The sequence below is a fragment of the Leucopleurus acutus genome (genome assembly GCF_964270905.1).
Source record: "Leucopleurus acutus genome assembly, chromosome: 14".
In the NCBI taxonomy this organism is placed as follows: domain Eukaryota; kingdom Metazoa; phylum Chordata; class Mammalia; order Artiodactyla; family Delphinidae; genus Leucopleurus; species Leucopleurus acutus.
Window position 1 is genome coordinate 25,104,332 of NC_139156.1, and position 13,870 is coordinate 25,118,201.

The window sequence follows — 13,870 nt, forward strand, 5'->3', positions numbered from 1 at the left end:
CCCTGGCTCAGGCTTTCCTGGACTGCCAGGTCGAGGATGGGGGCAGATGGGAACTCTCCCACCTGCCTTTTGGAGGCAACAGATTCAACAGGTTCCCCTTTCCCCCCATCCTTGTTACAGTATCATTCGGGCACGTGGGCTTATGAACCACAGCCCTTGCCCAGCTTGGATGACCTTGGGCACTGGCTGAAACTCTGTTTCCTCATCCGCAAAACGGGGATGATAGGACCTCCATAGTGTGGATGTGAGGATTGAAAGAGGCTTGAAATACCAAGGAGGTTCTCAAACAGGACCGCTGGTAAGGGGAAGGTATCAGCAATGCACGTTCCGGGCCTCAGCCCCAGCATTCCGACTCACTGGTTTCTGAGTCCAAACTTTGGGAGACATAGAAGCCTCGGAGGGGGGGATCCCCTCATCCTTGGCTGTGGAGGCAGATCACCTTGGAGCTTAACAAATGCCCCCAAAGCCCAGGCCGCCCCCCAGATTCACAGGATCAGAATCTCGGTGAGTGTCCATGAGGGTGACTCCCTTCCCGGTGAACCTGCTGCCCTTTCCTCCAAGAGTCCCCCTCTTTCCAGCCGGCAGACCTAGCTGGCCTGTTGGCATATTTTCTTTGATCCCAGGGGAAACGGAAGGCATTTCCTCTAGTCTCCACCTTGATCACCAGCCAGCCCCACCTGAGCACTTAACAGACCTCCAGCGTCGTAGAGGCTCCCCTGAGGATTGGCGGATGAAGGGGTGCTGGGAGGGGCCAAGGGCAGGAGGGCAGTGGGGGCAGGATTTGGAAAGTAGCCTGCTGCTGAGTCTGGGTTAAGTCCTTGCTGCAGAGCAGGGAAGGCTCCAGGCTGGGGCAGCTCAGGGCACCAAACAGTTATTGTCAGTGACAGAATTTGAATCCAGTGCTCACTTACTCAGAAGCTCACCCTTTGTTCCTGTCCATGCAGTACGCTCTGCCTCGCCCCTACTGAATCCCAGGTTCCCAGCCTGAGCTTTTCTGGTCAACATTCAACCTACAGCCCCTATTTATCCATCACTTATGCCAGGCCAAGGGATGCAGTGGGAGGGAACAAGCCACAGTGTGACCTCAGGGAGCCTTGGGTGTAGGATGGGGGCAGACTTTAATCAAAGGGTCACACAAATCTGTAATTACGCAGAGGCCAGCAGAGGGAGGATGTCGGGGAAGACAGGTTGAGGAGGTGACATTTCAGTCGTGACTTTAGAGGCTGAGTGAGCAAGAGCAAGCAATATAAGCAACTGGGAGGGGAAGCGCTGCCGGGGAGGGGAGCGGGCTCCCGGCGCGGGGCAGGACCTGGGTTCTAGCGACCACCCCCGGGGCCTCAGTTTCCCTATTAACGAAGCGGGTGGGAACGTGCCTCACCCTCCCCTATCGGAGGACGGACGGGGGAAGGTGCCTGGGAAAGGGCACGAGCGGCCCACCGAGCCCATCCAGTTGGGCCGGGGCGGGGCGGGGCAGGGGTGCTCGCTGCGGGCGGCGGGGAGGGGCGTGGAGGGGCAGGCGGACCGCGCCTGGAGGCCGGGCTGGCTGGGACCCGCGGGCAGGCGCGGCGCGCAGTGCGTGCGGCTGCGGAGCGCGCGGCTCGCCGGCCGCCGGCATCACATGAGCATCCGGCCCGTGGGTGCCCGGCAGCCGCAGCCCTGCAGCCCAGCGGCCGCGCGCCTCCGCACGACCCTAACCATGTCTGTCTGTTGTTGCTTCTTTTTCAGGGACTATGGCAGTTCCAAGAGGAAATCAGGTAAGGGAGCATCCGGGCGTTCTTCCCTCCAGCCTCCCCTCCCGCTTCGTGCACGCGCCGCTCCGACCCTGCGGAGGACTTTCTGGGGGCTTGTCCTCGCCCGCCTGCCCTGTGGTCCTGTGGGCCAGGGTACTCCCTGTGGTTGCCCCCTCCTCAGTCCACGCCCCCTAAGACCTCTGGTACTCGCGCCTCCTCCTCGCACCGCGCCCCTCGGGCTCTCCCGGTGGGGGTGGGAGCGGGTGCATGGGGAGTGTGGGGATGCCTGTGAAGGGCCTAAGCCCCCGCGACGTGTGCAGCCGGATCCTCCTCCCGGGCCTGCGGGGCCAACTCCTGGGCACCTCTGTGGTTTCTCCCTCGGTCCTTCCCGCGGTGCGGCAGCGATGGAAGGGTTAATGGAAACGAGAGGCTGGGTTTTCGCCGTGGGAAGGTGAGATCCAGGACCGAAAAGGGGCGGAGGGGAAGGGAGGGGAATCGTGCTGCAGAGACTGGGTTTTTAACGGCTGCAGCGCAGACCTTCCCCTCCTTCCCCAACTCTGAGCGCGTTCTCCACCGTGCCGGGGTGGAGGCTCTGCGTGGTGGCCCTCAGAGACACCCGATGGGAGGCCACCGACCCACCCTGGCATCGGCCCGGCAGGTGCCGGGCTCACTCCGAGTTTTCGAAGCGGGTGGAGACGGGGAGCGTCGGGGCAGGTCCTTGGACGCTGGACGCTGTGTTTAGGGCGCAGTCGGCTGGGGTCAGAGGAGGATTCTCTCTGGGTGGGGGAGGAGGGACTAGGCAAATGCCAGCACGTGGGCGGGGCGCAGTTAATTGGGAGAGGGTGGCCCCTTGTACTTAGGGCTGTGTGTACTGGGAGTTGGGGCGGGGAAGGGAATGCAGCGATCTGTGTGGGCTTGTGTGTTGTCCGTATTTATGGGGGTGCGCAACCATCTGGGGCTCTGGCCTTGGGGATGTGGGACGTGTGTATGAACACCTGGCTTACATTAATGGCTCACGTTGTAGGGAGATACTTGTGTCCAGGTGCTTTGAACTGTGGGTCAGAAGAGGTGTGTGTGCCTGTGTGTGAGGGATGGGCTGTGAATTGGGATAGTTGTGATTGCATGGTGCGTTTCTGAGTGTGGGTCCGTATGTTTTGTGTGTATACGTGCTTGCTTCTATATTCACTGGGATGAGGAGAGATGTGTCCTGGCTTACATATGGGGGGAACGTGTGTGTACAGGGGGTTGTGTGTGTTCATGTGGGGCTTCATAGTTGTGTGCTCTTGAGGGTATGTTTACTTGTTTGGGTGTGTGTGTGCCAGTGTGTTAGGATGTATCCAGTTGTGGGTTGGTGTGTGTTTGTGTCTAGCTGTGGGATGAGACTGCGTGTGCACCCATGCCTGTCACCTGGGGAGGGGTGCTTCAGGTATGCCCACCCCTGGTGCAGAACAGCATTTCCTCCATGAACAGGGGGTGAGGCTGCCTCATGAGCTTGAGGAATTGCAGCATCTCCTCAGCTGTCACTTGCAGCCCGAGTCATAGGTGGGGGAACCTGGAAGGAGGGGCAAACATGGGATCGCGTTCTGTCACACCCCTCTCCCCAAGAAACTTGCCCTGGGCCTCAGAGGTGTAGTGGCCGGTTGAGCCTGGGCTCAGATTCTTTTTTTATAAATTTATTTATTTTTGGCTGTGTTGGGTCTTCGCTGCTGCACGCGGACTTTCTCTAGTTGCAGCGAGGGGGGCTACTCTTCGTTGCGGTACGCGGGCTTCTCATTGCAGTGGATTCTCTTGTAGCAGAGCACGGGCTCTAGGCACGCGGGTTTCAGTAGTTGTGGCACGCAGGCTCTAGAGCGCAGGCTCAGTAGTCATAGCACACGGGCTTAGGTGCTCCGTGGCACGTGGGATCTTCCCGGACCAGGGCTCGAACCTGTGTCCCCTGCATTGGCAGGCAGATTCTTAACCACTGTGCCACCAGGGAAGCCCTGGGCTCAGATTCTGGCTCTGTGTGACCTCAAGCAATTTTCATAACCTCTCTGCCTCGGTTTTCTCTGCCTAAAAAAACACAGATAATGATGGTCTCTACCTCACATGTAGAAGATTCAATAAGTTAATGTGGAAAAGTCCGTAGGACCCAATAACTGCTGTAGAAGTGTCAGTTTATTGTCATCAGCATTACTTTCTGAAGCCCTGGGACCCTGGGTGAGTCCCTTCTCTACTCTAGGCCTCAGTTTGCAACTATAAAGTCAAGGGCTGGGCCTCATAACCTCCCAGCTGCTGTACCCTCAATCTCTAAGGCTCAGGTTCTGTGCTGCTTCCTAAGCAAGACAGGGCCCCACCCAGGGAGAGCTTCCCCGGTTTCTCTGCCTTCCACTCTCCAGCCAGGAAAGGGATGGATGGAAAAATTTAATTTACGCTGCTTATGATAATGGCCACTTAGTGTCATGGTTAAAAGTGCCAGGTCTGGAGCCAGACTGCAGGAGTTCAGAGTCTGGCTTTTCAGACCTTGGGCAGACTTCCTACCCTCTCTGACCCTGTCCTCCCTTCTGTCAATTGGGGATAATATTCTTATCCATCTGGTAAGGTTAATTTTATGTGTCGACTTGGCTGTGCCCAGATATTTTGTCAAGCATTTTTCTGGATGTGTCTGTGAAGGCGTTTGTTTTTGAATGAGATTCACTTTTAAATCAGTGGACTTTGAGTAAAGCAGATTACCCTCCCTAATGGGGGTTGGCCTCATCCAAACAGTTGAAGGTCTTAAGAGAAAGACTGACCTCCCCCAAGCAAGAAGGAATTCTGCCAGCACCTTTGGACTTGAACTGCAACTCTTCCTTGCGTCTCCAGCCTGTCAGTCTACGCCGTCAGGCTGTGGGCTCACCAAGCCCCCCCAATCACGTGAGCCAGTTCCTCTCTCTCCCTCCCTCCCTCCCTCCCTCGCTCGCTCGCTCGCTCGCTCTTGCTCTCTCTCTCTCTCAATATTCTGTTCTGTTTCTCTGGAGAACCCTGATCAATACACACCTTATATGGTTATGATGAAATTACATAAACTGCTATATGTAAGTGTGCTTAGACCACTGCCTACAGTGAGAACTGGACAGTTCTCCCAAAGTGCTACTGTTATTATTTAGTGAGCATCTACTATGTGCTGGCAACATTACATATATTTCTTTATTTGCTGCCCAGAGCCGTGTTGCATGGTGGCTGGTAGGATTCGCATTTCACAAATGAGAAGCTGTGTCTCCGAGGGTGGCTGCCCGGAGTCTGTGGCAAAGTGAGGGTTTGAGTTCATACTTTGGGCTTCACTCTGCTCTGTGATGAAGCGCGTGAAGCTTCCCAAGGTCGCTCCAGTCAGGGATGTTTGCGTGGAGAACATGAATGCTTGTTCCCTGGTCATTTCTTGTCACATTTTAGTCCTCGAAGCCCCAGCCCATCCTTGGAGGATCTCTTGGAGGGATCTCCTATTGAGCACAGAGCCAGGACTACAAGGCAGGCCTGGGGAGGGTGGAGTCAACAGGAAGAAAGTTCTCAGGCGGCTGACAGCCTCACAGAGGAGGCAGGACTGGCGACCTTGAGACCCCAAAGACAGTGTAGCCTCAAATTTATTTCTGCTCCTTCGCTCCACAGAACCTGCTCCTTCCCGCATCTTCCTTCTCGCTCCATCCACCCTGTTGGTCAAGCCCAGCATTGGAGAGGTCATCCCTGACTTCTCCATTCCTCTCACTTGCCCACCTGACCTCCAGATCCATCCCCTTCTCCCACCTCCACCGTCACACCTGTTGGAAGCTCCCTTCCGTCTCTCAGGAGGACCCCAGCTTCCTCCTCAGCCTGTCTGCTCCCACCCCAGCCCCTCCACACCGCAGCTAGAGTGAGCTCTTCCACACATGGATCAAATAATGTGCTTTTCTGCCTAAATTCCAAGATTTCCCATCCCACCCAGAAAAACTCCTTATCCCGGGCTTGCAGAGCCGTGTGCTTTGGCCCCTGCCTGCCACCCTGCCCCAGGCTCTGCCCTCATCCCCGTCCCCCCTTCCCACCCCAGCCCTCTGCTCAGCTGCTCCCATCACCTTCCATTCCTTAAACACTTTGGGTTCGTTCTCTCCACAGTCTTTGCATTTGCTGTTCCCTCTGCTTGAATACTGTTCCCCATTCTTCCATATGGCTAGCTCTTTAAGATTTCTGCTTGTCACCTCAGAGAAGCTGTCCCTACCTCCACTCTCTAGCTGCCCCTTTAGGTCTCCCTGCTTCTTGCACATCACTAACCGCACTCTATCTTGTGGGTTTTCTTGTTCATTATCTGTGTCCCACCACCTTGAAGGCAGAGACCTTGCGGCAGGGCTCGCACCAGTAGCAGGGTCCCCTGGTGCTTGTTGAATGGGAGGGTGGACGGAAGAAGGCGTGCGTGCATGAATGACGCTGCAGGTCAGGAAAGAGAGGTCGCTGCAGCCTCTAGTCAGGAACATTATCCAGGAAAAGGAGTTTTTCTGATTAGGGGTGGAGAGCAGGGGCTTTGCTAATCAAGAGACAGCATTTGCGCAAAGATGGGGGAGCAGGACCAAGTGCAGCTTGTTTGGAGACCAGATACTGCAGCTGACCTTATTGAGCACCAGCTGTATGCCGGTACCTGTAAAGCGTTGAGGTTATAGGAATGTGCCTTTCTGCCCTCGAGGGGTTTGCAGTCCGCTCTGGGTGATGAACTGTGCAGACAAGAATGTACTGTTGGACAGGGAAGCAAGGAAGTGGCATGGTTACCTGAGGAAGAGCAGTCCAGACCAAGGGCACAGCCAGTACAAGGCCCCAGGGGTGGGAGGTCTGTGGCTGGGTGGAACGTAGGGGAGGTCAAGGTGTTAGGAGGGGAGAGCAGCCATGTAGTGGGGATGCGGCAGCAGCAAAGACCGTGTAGGGCCTTGCCAGCCATTTTAAGGGTTTTGGCTTTCACTGTGAGATGAAGAGCCCCTACGGGGTTCTGAGGAAAGGGGGACATAATCTGACTTAGATCCCAGAAGGATTTTTCTGACCGGTGAGTGGAGATGGTTAAGGGGAGGAGACAGGTGATGAGAGGATGAGGACTCTGGCAGCAATGGAGGGACGAGATGGATTTCCATGATCGGGTGTGGGCCGTGGGGGGCAGTTTATGTCAGGTTGCCTGGGCTCCCATTCTCAGCCGCACGACCTTGGGCAGATCACCTGAGCTCTGCGACCTCACTTGTTCTGTTGTATCAGTCAGTTTCAACTAGAGAAACAGAACCAGCAGGAGCTATCAAATTTCTGGCAAGGAACTGGCTGATGTGATTGGGGGCAGGTGAGGCAAGTCCGAAACCCAAGAGCCGACTGGGGTTGCCATCCACAGGTGAAATTCCTCCTGCAGGGCAGCCTCAGCTCTGCCTTTAAAGCGTTTCAGCTGATGGACCCAGGAGCCCTCGGAGTATCAAGTATAATTTCACTGAAAGTCAACTAATTATGAACCTGATCCCACCTGCAGAATACCTCCCCAGCAATTCCTGGATTAGTGTGTGGTTGAATAACTGGGGATTGTAGCCTAGCCAAGGTGACGCATAAAAGTGATGGACACACCCATGAAAATGGAGTAGCAGCCACCTGCAGGAAGGTGCAGATGGTTCAAGGATGTGATGTAGTTAGAGGGCTTTGTGCCGGGCCTGGCAGTAGCAAGAGCCTGTTGCTGTTAGCTGTGATTGGCCGCCCCCCCCCCCCGGTGAGCACTGCTGCGGGAGCTCAGAGGTGGGCTGGAGCAGGCCCCCCCAGAGCAGGGGCTTCTCTTCAAACCTGAAAAGATGGGCTGGGGCGCCCAGAGTTCTGGGAAGCTGCCTGGCTCCGGCGCTGGTGGCTGGGGAGTTCTGACTTGCACCACGAGGGGGCGCAGGTGGCCACGGATCCTGTGAGATCATCCTGGCCCTGGGATTGTGTCTGAGGCCCCATCCCACCCAGGAGTCCTGTGATGAGCTGCAGCTCGTTTATATGCAAATGAGGTTGCTCAAGAGTGTTGCAAGTTTGTTCTTTCGGGCTAGTGTTGATGTTTCTCGTGAAATCCGGTTTACTTTATACTTTTCCTTGGGAACTTGGTGAGCTCTGCCTGCTTCCATTTTAGTACCATCCAGTCTGCATCATCGGATGGAGCTAATGAGATCAGGATTCCTGTAGTTTCACTGCGGAGAAGTGTGCTGCTTGGGGTTCAGAGTTTAGGTTTTGGCATCAGAAAGGGTTTGAACTCCTGCTCTGCCATGTGTTTGCTCTATGACTGGCAGCTGCTTAACCTCTGACCTTCATGCCCCCATATGGAAAACAGGGGTAAAAATAGTGCCTGCCTCTATTAAAGGTAAGGATTGAATTAGCAGGGGGCCCAGCGCATAGCAGCTCCCAATGATAGCAGCTGCCGTTGTTGTTATTTTAAGTATTGATAGGTTCAGAAAGGCGGGGAGAAGTTGGTCCTACCTTGGATTTGAGAGTAAAAAGACATGCTTGAAGCATTATTTTCATTCTTTGAGCCCAGGGCCTGGCCCCAGAGGAGACAGAACCTAGACTCAGAACATTCTGTAGAGTTAAGAACACAGGCTCTGGGGCCAGAATGCCTGGTTTTGTGTCCCAGCTCTGCCAGCTGTGTGGTCTTGGGCAAGTCCTAACTTCCCTGTGCCTCAGTTTCCTCATCTGTGGAATGGGTATAACGATAGCACTTCACCAGGTTGCTTGAGGCTTGAATATGTGTTAATACGTGTGACGTGTCTGGTGCAGGAAACACTAAGGGTTAAGCCTCTTCTGTTATGAGTAGGAGGCAGCACCGTGGATATCTAGCAGAGGTCCACCGTGGAAGTCCCCCAGCAGAAGGGACCACTGGCTTTGGCATTTGCCTTCCTGCAGGAGAGACTCCTCTCGATCAGAGGGGGAAGGCAGAGTGTGCACCATCTCATAGTTGCCAGTCAGCCTCCCAATAACCTGGGTAGGTGGTCTTGTCCCCCTTTTAAAGACCAGGAGAGGTAGGTTCAGGAACCTGCCCGAGGTCACCTAGCCAGGTAGATGCAGGATTCGAATCTGGTCCTTCTGATCCAAACCTCTTTCCACGGAAGTCTGTTCCCTCCTAAGCTACGACCCAAGGGATCCACAGGTGAACAGGACTGGGCCCTGGAGACCTCTAGCAGGAGGTTCCACAGACTGAGAGAGGGACTTCCCCAAGAGAGCCCCCCACTGCGGTTTCTAGAAGGAACCCATTGGTCACCAGGGATTCTTAATTGGGTAAAGGGTCCCTTTACAGGGTGTGACTAATATCCCCTTAATCTCTCTTTGTCTGAGTTTGGTCTTTAATAAGGTGTATTTGTTTTAAAGCAAAACCTGCCCATAGGTTCTGGCTACTATAAAAAGTTAGTCTACCCTCCTCGTTTTATAGAGGAAGTAACTAAGAGAGGGCCTGCCACCTGCCCAAGGTGAGGGGTCGGGCAGAACCTGGCTTCCTGCTCATCACATTCCCACCAAACCCTGGAATGAGGCGGAGGTGTGAGGAGGGCCATGGTGAAGCAGAGAGAGCAGGTCTGTGAAGCCTCTGGTCCCTCGTCTTCCCACAGGATGAATGCCCCAGTAGGACAGAGAGCAGGGCCAGGCTCTCTCTTGACCCCCGGCCTGCCCTGCTCACCAGCCACAGAGGGAGAAGGGCAGAGACAAAGCAGACGGCAGCAGCCTTCACGCCTCTCCCGGAGGCTTTCATTTCTCTTAAGCGATTGCTGGTCTCCGGTCTCCGGCCCCACAGAGGTCACAGCTCAATTGAGAAAGCAGGATGCTCTCAGTGATTCACTGATGAATGCAGGGCAGGATGCGTTGCGATCCACAAGCAGCGGGAGTCAAATAGAAGGGGCTGGTGATGGGGGCGGGGGTACTAGCCAAGATGGGAGGGGCTGGAGATGCATCCTGGAGGATGGAAGGGGTTGCAATGAGCAGAGGGGTGGGCGGACGCCCCTGGTAGAAGGGCCAGGCCTGAGCAAAGACTTGGAGTCTGGGATGTGATTGAGAAGTTTGAGGGAAGAAGAGATGTCTAGCCTGGCAGAAGTGAAGGGCTAGGGAAGGGGAGGGCAGGAGATGTGTCTGGAAAGGAAACCTGGGAGAGTGTATCAGCAAGACTTTTCCTTTTTTTTTTTTTTTTTATACATTTATTTTACTTTATTTTGGGCTGCATTGGGTCTTTGTTGCTGCGCGGGCTGTCTCTAGTTGAGGTGAGCAGGGGCTACTCTTCGTTGTGGTGCGTGGGCTTCTCATTGCTGTGGCTTCTCTTGTTGCGGATCATGGGCTCTAGATGCGTGGTCTTCAGTGGTTGCGGCACGCGGGCTCAGTAGTTGTGGCTTGCAGGCTCAGTAGTTGCCACGCAAGGGCTCAAGAGCGCAGGCTCAGTAGTTGTGGCGCACGGGCTTAGTTGCTCCGCGGCACGTGCGATCTTCCCAGACCAGGGCTCGAACCCATGTCCCCTGCGTTGGCAGGCGGATTCTTAACCACTGCGCCACCAGGGAAGTCCCAGCAAGACTTTTGCAAAGCTTTCCTTTCTGCCCGAGCCATCCATCCTCAGGGAGAAAGGCCCAGGCTGCTTAGAGAACACGGCCAAGACATGACTGGCACCCTCCAACGGCCAAAAGTGAACGTGTCTTGTGAAGGCATCGTGTTCTGGCACATCTCACCCGGGCTGGTGTTTTTAAATAATTTTTGTTTTCGTGGCTCTGGGTCCTCAGCCTGATGTCACCCTGGAGTTCAAAGCCAACTAATTGGAAGTGAAAGGAGGCTGATTGATTTGTCTGTTCCACAGCCAGCCAATGTGGCAGCAGTGTGATGTCTGTGCCACGACTCCCCTGCCACTGACCTACTGGCTTGCACACACAAAGCAGAGGCGAGGGAGGTGAGGGCTCCCCGAGTCCTGGAATCCCGTATCTCACTCGCGGGAAGGAGGCAGCTAGCTGGTATGTGGCCTTGATTCCCTCTGCCCTCCTTGCTTAGCTTCTTTCTGCCCCCTCATTCCTATCACCCGACCTCTCCTGCTGGGGTAATGAGAAGATGGGCTGGAAGGGGACAGCATGGGCAAAGGCCCGGAGGTATGCTGAGAGTCCTGAGCCTGCTTGTTGAAGTGCAGATTCGCAGGCCCTGCCCAGACCTCCTGAATGAGCATCTCTGGGGGTGGCGGCCGGGAACACCAGGCAGTTTTGATGGGCTCCCCAGGGATCCTGAGATAGAGGCGGGGTTGAATTTGGGGTGGGTCGTCCACGTGGGTTGATGGCAGTGTTCGGGGTAGTCAGGCAGTGAGGAGGCAGCAGGATCGGACCCCCAGGATGGGGCTGCTCCTGGAGGGTGCATTTAGTTGTGTCCCGAGTTGGGGGTGGGGGGCAGAACCAGTACAGGAAGGGGAGCACAGTTAGAGGACAGGGAACACTGGCCTGGCATTCGGGGCCTTGGAGAATGGCTCTCCACTGGGCCTGCCCAGCCACTAGCTTCCCTTCTGCCCTCATCAGGAGGCTGTGACGAGACCCCCGTCTGCCTTTTATTTCCACAAGGTTTTCCTCTTCAGAGGAGGAGACACCCACATTGTGGTCCAGCAAAGAAATGCTTCCCACCACGGCCCTCAGCCAGAAAATAACTTGTTCCCCACTTGGGCTTTTTGGCTTATAAACATGTGACAAACGAGGCAACATTTCCAGTAACAACAAAGCCAATGGAAAAACAAAGATTTGGGGGAAATGTGCATTATTTATTGTGTTAGCACCTTTTTCTGATCTAAAGTTACTTCGTTTAGAAATAGAAATGTGGTGTGTGTAACTCAGTTGGCTTGTGACATTTTTATAATTGGTCAGTTTTGAAATGTGACGGCAAAGAAAAATTTTCCAAAGTTTCAGTGAAACTTAGAAGTTTGCGGGGGAAAAAGTGTTTTTCCCCAACTCTTTCTGCTTTACCCTCGGGATCTTGTCATTGCCACATGTGACCCAAGCAGCTGGTATGAAGATGGATTTTCTTAATGTTAGAACTGGATTCTTTTTTTTTTTTTTTTTTTTTTTGCGGTACGCGGGCCCCTCCTGCTCTGGACGCGCAGGCCCAGTGGCCATGGCCCACGGGCCCAGCCGCTCCGCGGCATGAGGGATCCTCCCGGACCGGGGCACGAACCCGCGTCCCCCGCATCGGCAGGCGGACCCTCAACCACTGCGTCACCAGGGAAGCCCCCAGAACTGGATTCTTGTACCAAGAAAATTGGGCCGTGTTAGAAAGTCCCTTCACTTCCCTGTGCTCAGAAGGAAGAGCCACCACCTCTTCGAGATGCTTCCTCCCAACGTTGCATCTGGCCAGTGGATGCTGTGTTGTAGGAAAAGGCCCCCTGCACGTTTCTGGGAGCTGCCTTTCCTGTTAGCCAGGGTCTCCCCCTGGGCCCTGGACCACCTTAGGCTCCCTGAGTGTTGGGTCAGGGTCAGAGCTGGGTACATAACTGTTCCCGGAAGGAAGGTGAGGTCCTTGCAAAGCTGTGATGACAGGCTAGTGATAAGAGGCCAAATTAGGACTATCTTGGTTGGCAATAGCCGCCCCCCCCCCCCGGGGAAACTTTGCAAACATGGCAGATATTAACATCTCTTGTCCCAGATCTGTCTGGGTGGGGCAGTTTCTCCTGGTCTGTCACCTCTTGGCCGTATACTGTCCCTCCCTGGAGCCTAGTGGCTCTGAGAGCCCTCTGTCAGTTCCTCATTTGCATTTGGTCACAGGGTTCTGAGTACGAGGGTCCTTTCCCCATCTTCCTCAGTGACCTCTCTGCTCTAAGCCCGGGGCTCAGTTGACACTAGTGGCCGCTGTCCCAGGGGTGAGGGTATGGCCAAACTGGTAAGAAGCAAGTTTCCGAATGGATGCTGGTACCAGACCCTGCTAGGATTAGGTGGCTCCTGCCAGACCTAGAGCTGGCTCACTGGCACTGGCTGTGGCTGTCGTATAGATTTGTTCAGTGAACGTCTGAGTACCTCCTCTGTGCCAGGCCCTGTGGTCCAAGCCTAGGGATACCAAGGTGGATACAGTGAGGTCCGTGTCCTCAGGACTCTCAGTTGGGTCAGGGAGGTGGGAAGGTAAACAGCAGTTATGATGTGATGTCCAAGTGCTACCATGGTGGAGGCGCAGCGGGTGGGATGTGAGGGAGCCTCCCCAGGGGAGGCATAGATATGCCTGTGGGTGGGGTGCTGAGTGAGACCTTCTACCCCCGGTTCCCTGAGGTTTTAAATGAGTCGGCCCGGGGAAGAGGGAGAGCGGCTTGCAGAGGCATCTGGTCAGTCTTAGCGTTGGCTGTGCAAGCGTCTCACATCCTCTAAACCGGGCTGGGGCACGTCCTCCACATCCCCCCGGTACCTGCTGGGCAGTATCTCTGCAGAGATACCACTGTAGACGGTCACTCGTTCACTAAAGTTGTTGAAGCTTAAAAAATTCTAATTATAAAATTAATACATGGGCCTGGGTTGGAGAGAACTTGCCCCAAAGGTCGCCTCTGACCTGTTCCTTATTGTTAGGAGGACTCTGGCTTCCACTGGTCTCCTAGGGGACACGTGCCCTGCCTGTGACAGGAGGGCATGAATCCTGGTTCCATGCAGCTGCAGGGCCGTGGCCCGGCCAGCCAGGTGCCTGGCACTCGGAAGTGTTAAGCATCTGACAACAGACGGGTCTCCACTGGGGAAATCTTCATCCAGTGGGTCTCCCTCGTAGTTGATGATTCACCGGGATTGACAGGACAGAGAGAGCAGCCCTTTCAAGGCACAGGTGAAGGCCAGGGGGACCCAGAAAAATGGCCCCAGCTTCTCACACTTGTGCAGCGAGCCAGGACAGAGCCCTCTGAGCACCGGTCTCCTTCCGGGCTTCTCCCCGGGGTGGAAGCTCAGTATTAGCCAGAGTCCCTGAGCTGTGGTGCCAAAGGGTTAACTTCGTGCTCCCCAGAGAGCTCGCACACTCCTGACCCTCTCCTGTCCTCCAGGCCCTCCCAGCTGCGGCCTCCTGGGCATAGCTCAGTCACGTGAGAGCCAGATGTGGGGATTTCCCAAGCAGTGATATATGTGTGTGTGTGTGTGTGTGTGTGTGTGTGAGCGTGTGAGCGTGCACGCACACACACACACACACACACACACTCACACTGCTCTGTTTACGTGGCATCC

General features: G+C 55.2%; 1 protein-coding gene across 5 annotated transcripts in view; it reads left to right on the forward strand.

Annotated features, from left to right (window-relative positions):
* SH3PXD2A (SH3 and PX domains 2A) overlaps window positions 1-13,870 on the forward strand; it is a gene marked incomplete at both ends in the record, with an annotated part of 233,145 nt that overhangs the window by 152,086 nt on the left and 67,189 nt on the right. For 4 of the 5 annotated variants that reach the window (XM_082855014.1, XM_082855016.1, XM_082855015.1 and 1 more), the window contains one exon: window positions 1,726-1,754. In XM_082855014.1, coding sequence (XP_082711140.1) covers window positions 1,726-1,754 — 29 coding nt within the window. Of the gene's footprint in view, window positions 1-1,696; window positions 1,755-13,870 lie in introns of those variants that run through there. The other variant, XM_082855018.1, reaches the window with a different exon arrangement.